Source organism: Melanerpes formicivorus, unplaced genomic scaffold (assembly GCF_026170545.1).
Source record: "Melanerpes formicivorus ecotype bairdi unplaced genomic scaffold, bMelFor1.0.p_v2 SCAF_30, whole genome shotgun sequence".
In the NCBI taxonomy this organism is placed as follows: Eukaryota; Metazoa; Chordata; class Aves; order Piciformes; family Picidae; genus Melanerpes; species Melanerpes formicivorus.
The window spans coordinates 8220990-8241380 of NW_027142382.1; the positions used below are offsets into that span (position 1 = coordinate 8220990).

A 20391-nucleotide genomic window follows, 5' to 3' on the forward strand; every position below is an offset into this window, starting at 1 on the left:
AGCTGCACTGGTAAAACCCAAACTGTATTATGGCAGGATGCATCTGGGGAGCAGTCATCTTCTTCACTTTTGCACTCATCATAATCTGTTTGGTATATTTAAGCAAAAGGTAAAAGTGGAGAGTGTATAAATAAAAAAGTGATGGTTCTGAAACTGGAGCACAGTGATATCATCATGATATTATGGAGGGATGACACGTCCTAGGTGTGATATTCTACTGCATGTCAAACAGTTACTGTGTCTAGAAGAGGTGGGATGCTAGAAACACCACTTAGAGAGCTATTTGCAAGACAATGACAATTGGAGCTGTGCCACCAATGATGCTCAGCAGACTCAACCACCTCCTTGGGCAGCCCATCCCAATGCCTGACCACTCTTTCCATGAAAAAAAAAATTCCTGATGTCCAGTCTAAACCTACCCAGTCACAGCTTGAGGCCATTCCCTGTTGTTCCATCACTAGCTACCTGGGAGAAGAGACCAGCACCAGCCTCTCTACAATGTCCTTTCAAGTAGTAGAGAGCAATGAGGTCTCTCCTCAGCCTCCTCTTCTTCAAACTAAGCAGCCCCAGCACCTTCAGTTGCTCTTCTCCAGACTCTTCACCAGCTTCATTGCCCTCCTCTTCACGGGTTTGAGGTGGGCATACACTGTCCAAAGCACTACCACGAAACAGTTGTAATCTTATTCATTAACAGGATGTGAAACTTTCCAGGTTCACAGCTGTGAGGTTTTACAGGCAAAGAGAAAGCACAGGGCAGACCACATACTCATGTCTGAAATAATTTTGCACAAGATTCTAAGTGACAGCTTGTAACAATAGTCTTTGAACAAGGATGTAGAAGTCGGTGTGTTTTTTCAGAGGTGGCACATTGACCTGTGAAACACGATTCAACAGCAATTAGTCAGGAGTCTTGGTACCAACTTAAGGAAGTTGTAGAGACATTCTGCTGGTCTTGGTAAAGAGTGGACTTTCATCTGAATTTCTGACCCATGGGCATGTGAGAAAAACACATAGAATCATAGATTCAGCCAGGTTGGAGAAGAGCTCAAAGATCATCAAGTCCAACCTATTACCTAATACCTAACACCTCATGCCTAACCTTACAACACCTCATGGCTTCAAGTGCCACGTCCAATGCTTTTTTGAACACCTTCAGGGACAGTGACTCCACCACCTCCCTGGGCAGCACATTCCAATGGCAAATTACTCTTTCTCTGAAGAACTTCCTTGTCACCTTGAGCCTAAACTTACCCTGGTGCAGCTTAAGACTCTGTCCTCTTGTTCTGCCACTGGGTGCCTGGGAAAACCAGTGACAGAACATACTCCCAGTGCAGAAAAAAAATCATGTTCATTCATTTGTTTTTTGGGGTTTCTACGTCTTGGAAATTATCAGCACAAAGCAGAGGGCAATTTGTTTCACAATTATTTTAAACAGAGCTAGTTATGGCTGTGGACCGAGATCTGTTTCCACTGGTATCTTACAAAACCCTCAGTTTTGTGACCACAGTTTATAACATCTCCACAGCTTTGTCACTAGAAAACTCATGCTAGCTGTAGATAAGAAGATGAGTTGGATTGGTCCTTTTGGATAAGGAGCACCTCATGTCATATTTCATCTTTTGATGTTCTCTGATAAAGCTGATTGGATGGATAAGCAGGAGAAATATAAGCAGAGAAAATGGCTTTTCACCCATCTGTTCTACAGATACTTCCACCTCAATAAACGTACAGATTAATAACAGGCTTTATCATCTTCCTAGTTCTGAAGAATTATTGGGATACAAGCTGCTTCTTACCGTTTATGGAGAGACTGCTCTTGTCAACTGTGAAATAGGAGCTGTGTTCAAAGGCATCACGAAAAGTGGTGATGATGTAGTAGATATCCATATCTGCTGCAATCAGTAAATTGAAATTTACCACTGTGCTCCCATTAGTAATACCCATTATCATCACTTTAATCAGGCCTGCATCCATCTGCTGGAGAACCTCAAGAGGAAGAGATTTATGTACCTGAAATAAAAACAAAATGCACATGGAGATGGACAGATAGAGCAAACTACATTTTAGGCTTTGTACACTGCCCAGAAGAGAATACTTCCCTCTGGTAGCAGCAAGGGAAGGAGGAGACTGGAGAGAGGCTCCCATGTACTGCCTCTCACAATGATTCCAAGGGAGACTGGGTAACCAATACAAGGAGGAGCAGCAATGGAGGTGGAGATGCCCCCTGACTCTCCACACTGCATGTATGTCTCTGAGAGCTCCCTCAGCTCAGGTACATTACAGCTGAGTGCAGAACATCCTCAAACCTTTCTTCACAGGTGATTTCTCACCACAGGCAAGCAAATAGTGCCTCTTTTAAAATGCCCACACCAGGGTGAAGAAAACAGAAACATGTTTCCTTTCATCAGCACTGCCACACAGTTCAACCTTTTATCAAGCTGGTCTTCAATTTGATTTCAGAAATATTTCATTAAAGTCTTCCCTGAGGAGTATCATATTATTTCTGCAAATTCTGACTGTCAGCAAGGCACATGTTCCTGGACCATAATCCTCCTATAGAGTCCCAGAGATAGACTTGGAAATGGCTCTGAATATTTTGAACAGGCACAGTCACCCTCAAAGTATTGCAACCCCAAATCACAGCTGAACTTAGGTCAGTAGAGAGAAATCAATCAAAGAAACATTCACAGTCTGTACACAGTAACCTTGGACTTCACTAGTGGCCTACGAAAGAAAATACCACCTTTTTCAAAGCACACTGAGCCTTAGCCATGATAGCCCTAAAAGCTGCCTCCTTCACTACACTGGAGAGCAGTGGGATGGGAAAACACAGCCCTGTGTCAGGATTTGCATCAGTTGAACTGCTCAGCCTCTTTACCATCCAACTCAGATAGAAGCACCAATGCCTCTCAAAGATACAGACTGTTTGACCTCCTCCTTATCTGATCTTTAGGGCTGGAGATCTCTGGAGGGCAGGCACTCATGGGAACACCTCTTTCTCCCACAGGAGAACAGTCCATGGTTTAGGGCATCTGGACATATGCAGGAGCCCTGTGGGGATGTGCATTTCCAGCGCCATTTCCCATCATCTCTAGGCCCAGCACTAACCACAGGAAAAGCAGATCCAGACAAGGGGCTCAGTAGCACTGCAGAGGACTCCTTGCCTACCTGCATGTCCTAAGGGAAAACGGCACACACAGAGCTCTGTGTGCAAGATCTTGCCCCAACATCTAACCACAAGGCAGGCAGAGCAAGTACCTGAAGACACAAGGCCAGGTGTGATACCATCCATCAGTGTCCTGAATTCCTCCATTAGAATTGTGTGTTCTCTTCTCTCCCTTACTCCAGGGGATGCTTACAGATCCTCTGTGTTTCTTTATCTCTCTCATGTGTGTCTGGGAAGTGTTTTTATGTTCTTCCACACTTACAAATAGAAAGTGCAGCAACAGAAAACATGAGAAATAACTTTCAAGCCTGGATCAGGAAGGTAGTACAGGTTGTTCTGAACAACCTACAAACTGCCAGCAACAGTGCAACAGGACACTGTCTGCAATAAGAGAGCATCTCCTGGCAGCATGTGAAAGATAATTCCTATGCCACTAGCTTCAATGCTGGACACGGAGATAGAAACAGCCACAGAACCCCCTACATTCTGGAGATTTCTCAGCACACTTGTTCATTGCTTTCACCCTCCAGAGGCTGTCAGGCTCCCAGGAGATGCCAGCAGAGAGGAAGGCACAGAGCAGCAGAGCAGCTGCACCATAAAGGCCAGGCAAGCAGGACCTGGCCCAGATGACAGCTCACAAGTCACTGCCCTGCACACTAGATTTGCACCTCTTTTCCAGCACCTCATTTTCCTTTAGGCCCTCTCTTTAGGGTACATCACTCACTTCCTACCCTAGCTTAAATTTCCAGAGAATTAAGGGGCAGGTGGGGGCTACGTTATGGTCACCTCCAACCCCTTCTTCCTCTACACACCTTCTGTAGAAACTATGTGGAGTAGCAGGGCTGGATTTCAGCCATGAGTTTAAGGCAGAGCTTATGTCAGTGGTGCTCATGGAGCAGGCAGTGCCTCCTACCAAAGAGGGCCTAGGGAAGACTCAAGGCACAGTGCTTGTGCATTTTGTGCTGGATTTTCCCAGGTGATCACAGCTTTTGCACACCTATGTGTCAAGGCCATGTGCTACACAATCTTATTTGCCTGCTACATACTATGCAGCCCTGAAGATGTCCCCAGATTCTGCAGGCAAGCTGCAGCCCTTTTCTGAGTCATCAGAAGAGATCTTGGAAGGAGCCATGAACTTGGAATGCTCCGGGAGATGTTGGTGGTACTAGAATTTAGCCACTAGGTGGCACTACAAATCGCTTTATCCAGAGGGTTACGTGCTATCAGAACGTGGAGTGCCACACCCCAGGTTATCAAGATAATGGTTGATGAAATGGGGCTAGAAAAGAAAGTCTGATCATGTTAGAATAAATATTCAAGCAATAATACCCTTTTCTGTATTTACAAGGGCAAGTGTAGAGTTTTGCACCTGGGAAAGAGCAACCCCATGCATCAGTACAGGCTGGGGACCGACCTGTTGGAGAGCAGTGAAGGGGAAAAGCACCTGAGGGTCCTAGAGGCTGGAAGTCTGACCTTGAGCCAGCAGTGTGCTTTTGTGGCCAAGAAGGCCAATGCCATTCTGAGGTGTATCAGAAGGGGTGTGGTTCCCCTCTCCCCCCACCTCCCCCTTCCTTCTACTCTGCCCTGGTGAGGCTGCACCTGGAATATTGTGTCCAATTCTGGGCCCCTCAGTTCAGGAAGGACAGGGAACTGCTTGAAAGAGTCCAGTGCAGAGGCACAAAAATGATTAGAGGAGTGGAACATCTTCCTTGTGGGGAGAGACTGAGGGAGCTGAGGGCTCTTTAGCTTGGACAGGAGGAGACTAAGGGATGACTTCATTCATGTTTATAAATATGTGAAGGGTGAGTACCAAGAGGATGGAGCCAGGCTCTGCTCAGTGATGCCCAATGACAGGACAAGGGGCAATGGGTGGAAGCTGAGGCACAGGAAATTCCATGGAAACAGAAGGAAGAATTTTTTCACTGTGAGGGTGATGTAACACTGGAACAGGCAAACCCCAAGATGACTAAAGTACTCCCTATCCTTTAGATATGTTTGTTTGCAGTTGCATTGCAAAGATGATGGTGAAAGTAGCCTGGGCAATGAGAGTGCAGGTTGTCACATCAAGTTTTTAACCTCGTTCTCATCTACACATCATTTAAAGGATGATATTTCCATTTGCTGTGCTGACAATTTAATCACATGGCACTTAAGTGCTGGGGCAGCTCTATGCTGAAGTACATTACAGACATTAGGATTTATAAATCCTCTGCACTGTAGATGGTGACTACAAAGAGGTTTTAAAAATAAAAGACATCTCTGGCAATGTTTATTTAACTGGAACCTGAGAGTGCTTTTAAAGCCTGTGAAACCTTCCTCACTTACTTTAAATGATCAATTAGACTGGATATTAGGAAGAAATTCTTTACAGTAAGAGACTGGAATAGGTTGCCCAGGGAGGTGGTGGATGGCCCCTCCCTGGAGATCATAGTATCATAGTATCACAGTATCAGTCAGGGTTGGAAGGGACCACAAGGATCAGCTAGTTCCAACCCCTCTGCCATGGGCAGGGACACCCCACACTAGGTCAGGCTGGACAGAGCCTCATCCAGCCTGGGCTTAAACATCTCCAGGGATGGGGCCTCAACCACCTCCCTGGACAATCCATTCCAGGGCTTCACCACTCTCATGGGGAAGAATCTCCTCCTCTCCTCCAGCCTGAATCTCCCCACCTCCAGCTTCATTCCATTCCCCCTAGTCCTATCACTACCTGAGATCCTGAGCAGTCCCTCCCCAGCCTTCCTGTAGGCCCCCTTCAGATACTGGAAGGCCGCAATTAGAGATGTTCAAGGCCAGGCTGGATGAGGCTTTGAGCAGCTTGGTCTGGTGGAAGGTGTCTGTGCCCATGGCAGGGGCATTGAAACGAGGTGATCTTTAAAGTCCTTTCCAAACCATTCTATGAATCTATGAATTTCTGTCCCTCATAACCCAAAATGAGAAATATGTGGAGATCTTTCCGTTATCCTAAACTGCATTTTTCTAGAAGTACAACCTTTGTGATAAAACATTTACTTCACATTTTGCTGTATCAGTAGCTAATGAAACAGCAGCCTATATAGAGCAGCTGAGAGGTAAATGGAATCAGCGCTAACAAATCTCGCCAGCTGATCCACAAAACCAATGAACTGGAAAAAGGAATTACTTCCTTATTGTCACAAGTGATCACTTTCTGCCTGAAACTTTAAGAACTGGGTAGAACTGACACAAGACCTTACTTCAGTTGCTTGTTCCAGTAATTATGTTACAAAATTTCCAAATGCATTTGTAACCATGAATGAATGAAGAAAATATATTCAATTTAGTCCATTTCAGTAGCATGCTATTCCAAAACAGCCTCAGGCAGAGAATGGCACTGAATGAGAGTGATGTCAGTGGAGAATTGCTCCCTTTTCACTTTGCTAATCATGTCACTCTCATTTTGGGACTGTTTTTCTGATGTGACAGCTTGGGGCCAAAACAACTCCAAGAAGCTGTGCTCCACTAACACATCCCAAAAGGTGCAAACCAGTAATGATCAGAGGGAAACGTATTTGATAGCCAAGAAAACATCATGCACAGCTAAACTGGGTCACACTTTTCCCTCCTTGCAGTTGTTTCTAGCCCTGTGTGGGCCTGACCTCTGCCTGAATGCAGGCTGCTGTCAGGGCACCCGCTGTGGCCAGCTGTATGTCAGTGACAGGCTGTAACTCTGCACACAGTGAGAGTCTGGGGAGGCCTCTGCAGGGTTTGAAAATTCATACAATTGTCAGCAATGGATTCATCACCACAGCTATCAAGGCCTCTGAAAAAACAGATCGTTAAGGGGAGATAAGGAAGGCAATAAAGCAGCTCAGCATAACCAGCAGTTCTTCAAGCACCAGTGTGCTTGAGTAAATACCAGCAGGAAAGAGAATTCTGATAAATTCACTAAGAAAGCAGGAGGGTGATGCTGTCAAAGGCTGTGCTGGAGAGTTATCAGACTGCTAAAAGTGCAGCTGATATTGCAGTGTACATTGATATCCTGCACTCTAATTAGAAGTGAGAGCAGAGGTGACTTATCAAGAAACCACTCCCTTTCCAGATATAAGATTACAAAAGCACGGATGATTAGAAGAAATGCCAGCTTAAGGTACTATAACAAAGGGTAATAACAATCATAGAGTTCATTAATATACTGCTGTGTGGGGCAAGGATCTCAGAACACTTTGGAAATATCCATTAACTTTTCACCAGACCGCTGGAAGGAAATCAGTAAGCCAGTATAACTGGGTATGAGAGGAAATGGAGGCACCAGAGAATCCCCAGATTCTGATCTCACTCTAAACACAGCTGCACACTCATCCTGCAGCCTCGGATGCTCAGGAGAGCTCAGCCCTTACACGTGTGTCAAGGGATGCACATGGCATACAGCCTTCATGTCGAAAAAGATCATGTATGTGCTTTCAGCAAGCCTGGTAACAGGTCATATCCTTCTCAGTCACTTACTTCATCAACAAAGAGCTGTGCAAAAGTCTGGTATTCCTCACTGCTTGTGTTGCTAAAGCCTGGAGAGAATTTCACGTTTGTTATCCGTACGGTGCCACTAAGTTTCTGGATAGCTGCAGAGTAAGGAAAAGACAATTTAATTATATGTTCCATGGACTGTAGTCCATGGAGAAGCATGTGACAGCCACTGGTATTGCTGGCCACAAGGGCTACGTATCAACAGCCAAAGGCCAGCCCTATGAAATACAGTCAAACCCCCAAATGCCCCAATATAGTCATCCAGCACTTTAGTCTGCTCTCTCTGACCCCCTCAAATGACTCTCAGAAGGGGCACTGACATCCTGTAGGTCTCGTATCTGCCTGCTCTGTCTTGGATGCTCTGAGGCATCTGAAATGCTGCTCTATGGCTATGTTCAGACACCTGAATTGCTCTCCTAGGCTCAGCTATCTGTCTCAGCTCCCTCTACACACAGTGGGGTGACACCAGTTGTTCCAGAGAGCAAATCATTGCAACACCAAGGTCCTCCCTCCAGTTTCAGAGGAAGGCTAGACAGCTGCCTGAGACACCTACACTTTAGACAGTTGTTGTGAGATAAGATGAACCCTAACAGGGTGCATGTTCCTCCAAGTTGTGTCTGCTGAATCACATTAAGGCACTCTCACATGTTTTATGCTATTTCTCTGTATCACTGGTTTTGGCATCATTACTACAGACACTGAAGGTGATCACAATCAGGAGAGAAAAGGCTTCTCAAGACATGATTCATTCCCCTAGCATCCTTTAAGTGGCCAGGCAGGCAAGCTGATTGCCATCATCTAATACCATGACCATTGCCAGCCAAATGTCGTCACACTACCTTCTAGCTGCTACAGATCATGATCATCATTCCTAGCATACCAAGATCTAACATTTCAATGTTTTATATGAATTCAGGAGAGTCTTCTCCAAAGACTTCAAAAACTCTATAATCTAGCTAGGGATTCTGTTTAACTCTGTTTCCTGAATCAAGACATCAGTCTTTATTTTCTGGTGTACCAATTTGCTTTCTTCACTACACACCTCTATCCTGATTTCAACAGTATATAAGTCACTGGATTCCAGCTTTCAGGCTGTCAGCCTCCAGAATAGAATAGAATAGAATAGAATGGAATGGAATGGAATGGAATGGAATGGAATGGAATGGAATGGAATAGAATAGGTTGGAAGAGACCTTCAAGATCATCGTGTCCAACCTATCATCCAACACCACCTAATCAACTAAACCATGGCACCAAGCACCCTATCAAGTCTCCTCCTGAGCACCTCCAGTGATGGTGACTCCACCACCTCCTTGGGCAGCCTAAGTTTTAGTCTCTTATGTTGGCTGCTTTTTCTGAAGCAGCAAGAACTGAAAAGCAGCATACTCTGTTGACCATATTATACTGAAGGCGGTTCTAGTCACAATGGGGACAGTAATCAGTTGAACTATAATAAATAGAATAGAATAATAAACCAGGTTGGAAGAGACCTTCAAGATCATCGTGTCCAACCCATCAACCAACCCAACCCACCTAATCAACTAAACCATGGCATCAAGCACCCCATCAAGTCTCCTGCTGAACATCTCCAGTGATGGTGACTCCACCACCTCCCCAGGCAGCCCATTCCAATGGGCAATCACTCTCTCTGTATAGAACTTCTTCCTAACATCCAGCCTAAACCTCCCCTGGCGCAGCCTGAGACTGTGTCCCCTTGTTCTGGTACTGGCTGCCTGAGAGGTACTAGAGGGAAAGAAAGAGTCATCAAGTAAAACTTTGCAAGGGAGAGGAGAAAGCTGTGCCTGCTTAAAGCTGGGCACCAAAGCAGGCTTCCTTTATCCCAACATGTTTCTGATCCCTGGAACAGGCTGCCCAGAGAGGTTGTGGAGTCTCCTTCTCTGGGAGACTTTCAAAGCCAACCTGGATGCTTTCTTTTGTGGCCTGCCCTAGGTGACCCTGCTTTGGCAGGGAGATTGGACCCAATGATCTCTGGAGGTCCCTTCCAACCCCTAACATTTTGTGATTCTGTGGTCCCAAAGGAACCCTCACTACTGCCAGTCAGATCAAAAGATCTGGTCTTGCTTTGTGCTATGGCTACTCCTGTCATATGAACACAGGTATTTAGGAGATAAACCACATTCACTTATCTGATGGTGAGAAGGGAAAAAGTTCTGAACAATATTTGGAAAACAAAAACCCAATCAGTATTTAAAAGCCATAACAGACTATGGAGAGAAGGCTGAGGCTGGCCCTCCAGCTCAGCGATTTTGCCACAGGGAGGAGCTATATAGTAAATTTCAAACATGGAGTTTTGCCCTCTGAATTTCCTGCCCTGGGCTATGAGATACCACTATGGTGGCTCTTCCCCTTGTTCCAGGCATACTTCCCTCACAAGCTGCATTCTCAGCAAAAGCACCTGCTGAATATTTGATTCAACAGGAAAAGAATACAATTTGTTGTAAAGCAGAACTTGTTTGTATAGAATCCTTCAATTTGTCTCCCAGCTTTGCTTTGTTTTTTATCAGTTAAATTCAGCTATTTAGATCTTTTTAATGAACATTTCTTATTTCCTTTTTACAAAACATCAAAATGAAATACCACTTCTTTAATCTCTTCCCTTTGTTGAAAGGGGGAAAAATTGTTTCCTCCATTTCACCACTGATGTCCCAAATCAGTTATTTGCCCAGCTCTGTTCCTGGGTCTCACCCCTGATCTGCAGAGTGAAGGATACACCATGAAGAAAAGATAAGGTAAACTCTGAACAGGGACATCAATATGGCTGCCCAAAGCTTAGAAGGACTGGAGAAGTAGCACTGTGGCACTAGTGATCAGGACTGATGGTATAAGAGAGGCTGCAGTAGCAGCAGAGCTGGCCTTACACAGCTGAAAAAGGTTTTCAAGAGAGAAATGAAAGAAGGAGAACCTAAGATGGAACTGGATGAGTGAAGACTGCTAGGAACAGGAGATAGTAGAGAAGGAGAAGAGAAAAGTGCAGAGAGGAGTGTGGATAGATATGGAAGGCATGACAGAATAAAACCAGACAGAAACAGAAGTGAAATAGGTGTCACTTACACACTAAAGAAAAAGTGTATTTAGTGCTGGACAGAGACAGCAGCATCCTTGTCCCGAACAAAAGTATCATTTAAAGACCAATTCTGGTTCTAACCTTGAGATATGACTCAGCTCCAAGCAACATAAAAATCCCCTAATTAGCTGCCACACATCTACACAAGGCCAAACAGATTAAGCCCTTGCTGTCAGCAGAGCTATTCTCAATTACTGCTCCTGAAAAAGTGGCTCACAGCTTTCCACACAGCTCCTGCCCCACAGGGGATTTTCAAGGCTCTGTCTAATCCATCCTCTGCTGAAAGGAATAGGAAGGCAGGTCGTTTGCCTTCCCCGGTCTCTAAGGTAACTGCAGGCAGCTGCTGCTGCATCACCCTGGTGCCAGAACGTGCAGGAGAAACCAGGATGCATGGTCAAAGGACAAGCAGCAGGTTTCAAAGAGCCACGGTCAGTGCACCGTGTGATTTTCTTCCTTTGCTTTGAGATGACGAAATGTAACTGCAGCAAAACTAACTGTCAAATTGCCAGAAAGAGAAATCATTTTGGCTTTTGAGACAGTGCTTTATTTAAAAAGTGCTAATTTTGTCAAGAAAAAAACTTTGACAGCCAAAAAAGCCAGATGCCTCTATCCCAGATCACAGACTCCAGCTGTGTGTCTCTCCCAACTCTAAGTGAGACTTTGCTTCTCATACAGCCAAATTACCATGCATGCATGTCTCTGTAGGGTGCATACTCACTGTGGTCTGTGGCTGGGACTGGAGTTGGGCTGAGAGCTGGAGAGGTACTTGACAGTGTTGGTGACCCCAGGGCAGCAGAGTATTTCTCAGACCAAGAGCTGTTCTCTCTTCCCATCTCTACATGTGCTGTGAGAGTAGCATTGAGGGTGGGAATACCAGCATCTCCTGTGGGTGGCAGAGCTGTGCTGGAGCCACCTTGGGAGCTGGCTTGAGGCACATCAAGGGCTGTTTGATTCAGAAACACCAGCAACGGTGTACTGAGTTGCTCTTGAACAGCTGTGCCCATGGGTGCATTTGTGAGAGCAGACACTGGTTGTGATCCACTGGGAGAAGCCTCTGCCACAGAGGTTTGCTGTGATGGACTCACAGCCTCCTGCCGCTCTGTGCTCCTGGCCAGTTCCTTACTGGTTGTGACTCCTGTGGCTGTGGAACCAGTGTCACTGGCAGTGCCCGTTTGTGGTACTAGGCCTTCTTTCCAAGAAGCTGCAGGACCACTGGTGGAAGAATGACTGTGGAACGTTTGCCTGTCATCCAGGGGCAGCGTGGCAGAGAGATGTATGGTGGTACTCATCTCAGAGCCTACAGCAGCCACCATCTCAGTGGTGGCAGGGGGAGTATGGCTTGCAGGGCTTACTTCTTCTGCAGCAAATGCTGTGCTGTTTGTTATTTCAGGAGTCGTTGTTCTGGTGGGAGGATCCACAATCTCACCTGCAACACAGCAAATACACGTTGAAGTGTGACATCAAACAGGGTGAGGAAGCATCAGGGTCTGACCTGAAAGTAGGACTGACACTGCCCAGTAGTGTTTCAGAGAGGTCTTGGTTTTTTCGTTAACCCATTGTAGCATACATGATTTTAATGGTGTTGAGTCTGGTTTGTGCCTACATAGAAATACAGTTTTGATTCCTGGGTCTCCTATCTGGCAGGCAATGGATCGATTTAGTGGGAGGAAACTAGCTGCAGCCATACCCAAAGAGGAAAATGCACACCTCATGCTCAGCAGTCAGTTATTAGGTTAATCAAGGAGGATCTTAGAGACAGTTCATCTTGGGTTGGATGCGATGATCTTGAAGGTCTCTTCCAACCTGGTTTATTCTATGAATTCTTAAGATATATATATAAAGTTCACCTTCATGATCAAAGACAGATCATGTCTACTTCTTCACCCAGAGACTGCAGAGCAGCAGCCGTATACACATTGTGTGCTACATTACAGAAGAGGTAAAAACCTACAACTTCTCCCAACATATCACAGCAAAGGGAAACTACATGTCAGTCTTTTGCTCACCCTCACAGTTTCTCCCAGGTCGGGATGGATTAGTATCCATGGTTGTCTTGCATCTGCACAGGTATGATCCCATCAAATTGATACACTCCGCAAACACAGAGCAGTCATTCTCGGTGTGAGAAGCGCATTCATCCCAGTCTGTAAGACCAAAGCCAGAAGATCAGTCAGACAGCCTCCCTTCTGGCTGCATTAAGATAGAAACAATCATCAAGCAGTCCATTCTTCAGTCCTTCTGAATTCATGCATGTGCTCTTCCTTTTTCATAGTTTACGTGACAGCCAAGTTCTGGGTGGTACACAGCATTATCTATAGTGCTATTCTCTCACACAAAAATCAGCCTTTGTCCTTGTACTCTGAAAAAAATATTTTCAGTAGGTAAAGGCTTTTTAATGTTTTGGGTTTTTTAAAGTAAATACTTAGTGGAAATAAAAAGAAAATAATTGTAGGTTTGTACTACAGCTATACCAAAAGCATACATTATACAAAGTTCTGCATACAGTACCTCCAGCTATGCCAGATAATGAATAGATCTGTTACCACTAGCTACCAGTAGAGAGAATACTAAACAGAGACTTAATCCAAATAATCTTCTGTTTCAAATAAAAGGTAAGTGCAAGGAACTCCCATGAGAAGCAGACTTCAGTTCTTAACAGAGGAAGTGCTGAGAGAAAATGCTTTCTATAATAGATTTCTTCTCAAAGGCAACACTAAAACTGTGACTCTCTTTCTGGTAGTCTCAGAAGAGCAATCCTGGTTCATCAATGTATTAATATGTTCTAAGGGTGTTCCTTATGTCTCCTTTCAGCTGGTCTGGGCCAGTTAGAGATGCTTATTTCATGGAGTTATAGACCTTTTTCATTGCTGAGTCTCTGCACTCTTAAGGGATTTAGATCTTAAGTCTTCTGTTAGCGTTCACACCCTGTTCCAGCAAATAAGCAAAGGCTGAGTTAATGCTTTGGACAGGAATAATCTCAGTGAATCCCACATGAGCCCTCCCTCTGTGCTCTCCCTTGCGCATACACCTCCACTGCCTTGGGTAGAGCAGAATACTAGGCTGAAAACTGTCTTGGGACAAATAATTGTGATCAGAGGCTAAAAAGAATTGTTTTGAACAATGCTTTTTCTTAAGTGCTTGTCCCACAGACATGCTGAGGTCACCATAATTGTTTCTCCAAAATGAAAGGAAGCTCCATTTTAGAAACAGAAAGTGCTGAGCAAGTGTGTACATGCCCATACATGCCTTCACCTTTCTGCCTACAGTCTTCCTCTTTTATTCCCTTCCACATAATATTTAAGTTCTTTTTACTTTCTTCATCACTAGATAATTGTTCTATCCATGATTGTTTCCACTAGACAATTTCATATGCCTATGGCCAGCATCTGCCTATTATGTTGCAGCCTAAGCCACTTAGCAGGAAAACAGAAGTATGCAGGACTGACTAAAGCAGCAGCAACAAAAGTGCTCTCATTAATGCCTTATTGTGCTATGAACAATTGTGACTCTTGATGGCTTCAAACACCATCTGAGAGATGCTCTGGTGCTAAGTGCCAGATAACTTACATTCACTGCCCCTACTGTCTCTGAGGGTTTCCTTTCTCACCACTTAGCACGGGTTTTTAAGCAAATTCCTTCACCTCTGATGGCCACATTCAATCATGCATCAGGCCAAAACACTTAACGTTCTCTTCTCAGTGCCCAGGGGCACTAGCACTTCACCTGTGCACATACACACAGGCTGTACTTGGTCTCTCTACAACCATTACATCTCAGAAAAGGTGTGCTCTGTACTCTCTTTCTGCACTCTTGGCATCTCTCTGGCCTTTATGTTTGGCAAGTGCCTTTCCCCTCAACACACCTCAACCAACAATCCTACTCTCAAAATTATGAAACAGCCTCCTCTGTGTTTGATGATTATGCATTATACCTGTAAGGGGTACATGTAATCAGGGGAAAATCTGTGGAATTTCATCCTTGCCTAATGGTGTTTCAGATGCCAAAGGTTTGGATGAACCCATGGAGGAGAAACTCAAAGATATCTCTTTGGATTCAGGAAGTCCTGGAGCTGAAAACAAGTCTTGGCTAAGAGTATTAGCAAGAGGCACTGTCCACACTTGCTGTATTTTTTATGCTTCTCTAGAATTTGGCTCCTGGCTGCTGAGGACATGATGTCATGCTAGATGGATCTTGGGCCTGACTCAGCACACATCCCTTTCTCTTTTCTTACCATGCCTCATGGAACAGACAGAAATTTTAGAGTCTCTATTCATCATGGCAGTAAACTTGATAATTTACAAGTCTTCAAAGAGAGATGAAACTTCTCCACTCCCTCCAGTTGTGCTATCCCTTCTGACATCCTTGCTGTTTCAAAGTTGAGTTCTCTGCTCTGCCACTCTTGCTAAAACAGGCACATAGCCTTTAGGTGGTGTCCAGGCTCCACAGAGGACCCAGGTGGCATTGCTCCACTGGTGCAAAGAGGATCTGTGTGGGCTTACTGTCAAAGTGCATGTTGCCAGGGCTCTTGGGGGTCAGGAAGCAAAACAGCCCATTATACAAATCCTTCCTTAATGTGCTGCACTCCTTTATCTTAATTTCCACCTTTGACTTTAGGAAACTCATGTCAAACAGATGCTTATTTGAATAGAGCTAACTAAGAAATAGACTCCTTTTCTTTATCCCCAAGGAGGAGTGGAGGAGTTGGCTGTACTCCTGGCTGAAAGTGGTGCTACTGGAAGCCACCTGGTTTTCTGCAATTAAAGCAACAGTCCAGAGCTATTGCTTTCTTATTCCCCACTTTTTCAGTCCCAAGATCAATAGTGTTTTAAAGTATTTTGGCACATAGCAGCATCTTGCAATTCATTTGTAAGCTTCAGGTGCAATTTGTCTCTTGTGCTTTTTATTTCTTGATCTGCTCTCCTTAGTTTCCATAAGCTCTAAAACTCCAAAGGACATTTTCCATGATCATAGTAAATAAGCTTTTAAGTGCTCATTACAGCAGGAGAGAACAACTCATCCTCTTGGCTTTGTCAACTTTGTGAACTCTGTCTGGCTCTGCCAGCTGGGAAAACCAAAGGCAGAATTTAGCCCTTTGAAGATAAAAATGATGATTAGGTTGGACACGATGATCTTGAAGGTCTCTTCCAACCTGGTTTATTCTATTCTATTCTATTCTATTCTATTCTATTCTATTCTATTCCATTCCATTCCATTCCATCCCATTCCATTCCATTCCATCCCATTCCATTCCATTCCATTCCATTCCATTCCATTCCATTCCATTCCATTCCATTCCATTCCATTCCATTCCATTCCATCCCATTCCATTCTATTCTACTCTACTCTACTCTATTCTATTCCTGAAGATCAAACAAAAGCCTAGTTTAACATAAATTGTGTGCATGATTTTTCAGCCCTATTTGCTGAGAGGACATTTGGGAATTTCTCAGGATGGTTTTCCATAGTAAAGATGTCAGATTTCTTTTCTTAAACCTTGGCCCAGGCACAGCCCCAGAGCCTTGAAACACAAAACTATCTGGAGGGCATGTGTTTCTAAAGGCTACAAATATTCCACAGTAATCCTATCTACAATTCAATGCTAAAATGGTATGGCAAACTTCCAACTGCTCACAAAGAGGAGAGGGAGGAAAATTCATAGGAAAACCAAGAGCTCCATTCCTTTTAAAAAAGTGGAAGAAAGCAGTGTCTGCAGGCACCTGGGGACAGACAATACTTTTTGACCAACCCCTTCTGGGCTTATGGATAAAAGACCCTGGAGGAATTCTCACATCATGGTGTTCATTCCAACAAACCACACACTAGCCGCTCTCCATCATTTTCCTCCAGTCCTGGCTCACTGGTGAGGTCCCAGATGACTGAAACTGGCCAATGTGGTCCCCACCCATAAGAAAGGTCTGATGGAGGAACCTGGAAACTCCAGGCCAGTCAGCCTGACCTCAGTGCCAGGGAAAGTGATGGAGCAGATTATCCTGGGGGCCATAACTGCGCACCTGAAGGATGGCCAAGGGCTCAGGTCCAGCCAACATGGATTTAGGAAGGGCAGCAAGGCCTTTGACACTGTCCCCCACAGCAAACTGCTGGTGAAGCTGTCAGCTCGTGGCATGGACTGCAACACTCTGCTGGGTTAGGAACTGGCTGGAGGGCCGAGCCCAGAGAGTGGTGGTGAATGGTGCCACAGCCAGCTGGCAGCCAGGCACCAGTGGTGTGCCCCAGGGATCAGTGCTGGGCCCTGTGCTCTTTAACATCTTCATTGATGATCTAGATGAGGGGATTGAGTCAATCATCAGCAAATTTGCAGATGACACCAAGTAAGGAGCACATGTTGGTCAGAGGATAGAAAGGCTCTGCAGAGGGACCTCGACCGACTGGACAGATGGGCAGAGTCCAACAGGATGGCATTCAACAAGTCCAAGTGCCAGGTGCTGCACTTTGGCCACAGCAACCCCATGAAGAGCTACAGGCTGGGGCCAGAGTGGCTGAGAGCTCCCAAACAGAGAGGGACCTGGGGGTGCTGATTGACAGCTGCCTAAACATGAGCCAGCAGTGTGCCCAGGTGGCTAAGAGGGCCAATGGCATCCTGGCCTGCATTAGGAATAGTGTGGCCAGCAGGAGCAGGGAAGTCATTGTGCCCCTGTACTCTGCAGTGGTTAGGCCACACCTTGAGTCCTGTGTCCAGTTCTGGGCCCCTCAGTTTAAGAAGGACATTGAGACACTTGAACGTGTCCAGAGAAGGGCAACAAGGCTGGGGAGAGGCCTTGAGCACAGCCCTGTGAGGAGAGGCTGAGGGAGCTGGGATTGTTTAGCCTGGAGAAGAGGAGGCTCAGGGGTGACCTCATTGCCCTCTACAACTACCTGGAAGGTGGTTGTAGCCAGGAAGGGGTTGGCCTCTTCTCCCAGGCAACCAGCACCAGAACAAGGGGACACAGTCTCAAGCTGCGCCAGGGGAGGTTTAGGCTGGAGGTGAGGAGAAAGTTCTTCACTGAGAGAGTCATTTGCCATTGGAATGTGCTGCCCAGAGAGGTGGTGGAGTCACCACCCCTGGAGGTGTTCAAGAGGAGATTGGACGTGGCACTTGGTGCCATGGTCTAGTCATGAGGTCTGTGGTGACAGGTTGGACTCGATGATCCTTGAGGTCTTTTCCAACCTTAGTGATACTGTGAGACTGTGATACTTTATCTCTTTAAGTACTTTATTGAAGAATGCTGGTGTTACTGTGTGTGATCAAAACACAAACCCTATTTTCTTGTTTGGAAAAAAAAAAAAAAAAAAAGAATAAAATTACCTTCTACTGCAGTGTTTTGTTGATCCACCAAAAGTGCAGAGCTGTTGTGAAGGTAAGAAAGCACTGGGGCAAACGTGGAGGTATCAACTGGAAACTCGGGATCCTGCACGGTGATTCTGAGCTTCACAATGATGCTTCCAGCCTGCAGGGATTCCATCTGCACTTTCAGCTTCCCAGATTTGTATAAAGTAGAAATGTTGGGTGGAAATGAATTTTCAAGCTGAGCAAAGGGAGAAAAGCATCAGCAATTAGGAACCCAATGGGTCTAGCTGAACTATAGTGGTACCTCTTTAAAGATTTATACAAGCACAGGGGAGAAAATGTTTATTTATATATATATATATATATATATATATATATAAAAGGTTTAAATGTTTCAAAAATTTTAATTTTCAGAGATTATTGAGGCACAGAGAAATGTGAGTCTCCTTGGTGCATGTAGATAACTTTGACAATGGTACCCATTTGATCACTGGTCTTCCAAACCAAATGTCATTTTCAGTCATGGGACCAGAATTCCTCCCGCACTTGTCTGCCTGAATCAGAGCTGAAGTGACCCAGTAAGTCTGCATGGATCAGAGCTCTGATGTTAGCTCTGTGTGTCACATAAGCTTTTTGGCCATAACCTCTGATATATTCACTTCCCCACCCTCAGACATGGGAACTTGGTAATCTCCACTGTTGCTGGCACAAATTCTAGCTTAATTTTAGCAGTTCTCCAAGATAGAATAGAATAAACCTTTATTTAGAATAGAATAAACCAAACCAGGTTGGAAGAGACCTTCAAGATCATCGCGTCCAACCCATCAACCAATCCAACCCACCCAAACAGCTAACCCATGGCACCAAGTAGCCCATCAAGTCTCCTCCTGAACACCTCCAATGACGGCAACTCCACCACCTCCCTGGGCAGCCCATTCCAATGGGCAATGTCCCCAGACACTTAGCACTGGCCAGGGGACAGTCACAACTGGCAACCTGAATGTAACCACTGCACTTTGGAAGACTCAACTGCATGAATCCAAGTTGGTCTGTGCCAGTGTGTTTCAGGAAATCTCCTTGCTTGAGCCTTTTCTTCCTACATATACCTCAAAGTGTGCCTTTGAGCACACACTACAGTGTCATAAATCAACACAGCTTTGTCCCATTCAGTCAGAGTTTGCTCCAAAAATTCCTACAAACAAGTTGTTTACCTTGTCTAAGCTCACAACAGGGTTTAGAGGCAAGAAAAAGAGAGAAGTGAAAGGAGGATGTTGGGCAGAAACAACACAGATGGGCAACACTTTTTCCTTTCCAATTCCATGATGCTAGGTATGTCTGCATTACACTCAGAAAAGATTCACTCAAAAACATCCCTGCACAACAAAGACAAATCATTTGCAGATGCAGGAAGTAAAACCGTGTCAGGAGGTTCAGTTTGCAATTTCTCATGAGCAAATGTCTCTCCTGTGTTGCCTTTGAAAGTATAGCTCCATTACTGTTTTGTTTCTTTCTTTTTCTCCCTTTGATTTACGTTCACTTATGTTTATGTGCCCCACTTCCTTTTGGGAAAGTCTTGTTTTGGATGCAGATCTCAATTCCTCTGTATGGGCCCTATTCTCTACAGCAAGACTGTAAGGGATTGCAGCATCTGAAACATTTTCCCCACTGTTTGGCAGGAAAGTTGGGAGTTGGTAATAGACTTTGGGACTCTAGTTTTGTTTATGGCTGGTTATACCTGAGCATGGAAAAGTGGCTACACATGTGTATGAAGTTAAGAAGAAAGCCTGACTTTGTCACTGTTCCTAAAAGAGGAAAGAACTTTGAGAATAGTCACACATTTATTGAGAAGACAGCCCTGAAACAAATGTCAGCAGCGCTATTTCCATAATCCATTTAAAAGCCTCAGCTCAACTTAGCATGAGTTTATTGCCAAACTAAAGATCGAAGGAAAGGAGTCCCTGTTGCATGCCTGCATTTTTAATTCCTTTACTCTTCTGTAGAGGAAAATTCTCATTGGCTTCCTTGCTGTTAAGGCTAAGGGCTTGATCTGTCTAGTCAGTTGAATTTTGTTTCAATTGTAATGAAAGGTCATAGGAAACAGTATGATGATTTTCAAGGGATATTTTAGCCAAGCATGAAATCCTCTAACAAGGCTGGTGAGAGGCCTTGAACACAAGCCCTATGAGGAGAGGCTGAGGGAGCTGGGATTGTTTAGCCTGGAGAAGAGGAGGCTCAGGGGTGACCTCATTGCCCTCTACAACTACCTGAAGGGTGGTTGTAGCCAGGAGGGGGTTGGCCTCTTCTCCCAGGCAACCAGCACCAGAACAAGGGGACACAGTCTCAAGCTGCGCCAGGGGAGGTTCAGACTTGAGG

General features: G+C 45.0%; 1 protein-coding gene across 1 annotated transcript in view; it reads right to left on the reverse strand.

Moving 5' to 3' along the window:
* The window catches only part of UMODL1 (uromodulin like 1), a 56347-nt gene that overhangs the window by 17029 nt on the left and 18927 nt on the right, over window positions 1-20391 (reverse strand). Inside the window, 7 exon segments of the mRNA XM_068155293.1 lie at window positions 4-19; window positions 21-85; window positions 1797-2010; window positions 7631-7743; window positions 11452-12159; window positions 12740-12877; window positions 18037-18256. Of these exon segments, the coding sequence (XP_068011394.1) occupies window positions 4-19; window positions 21-85; window positions 1797-2010; window positions 7631-7743; window positions 11452-12159; window positions 12740-12877; window positions 18037-18256 (1474 nt within the window).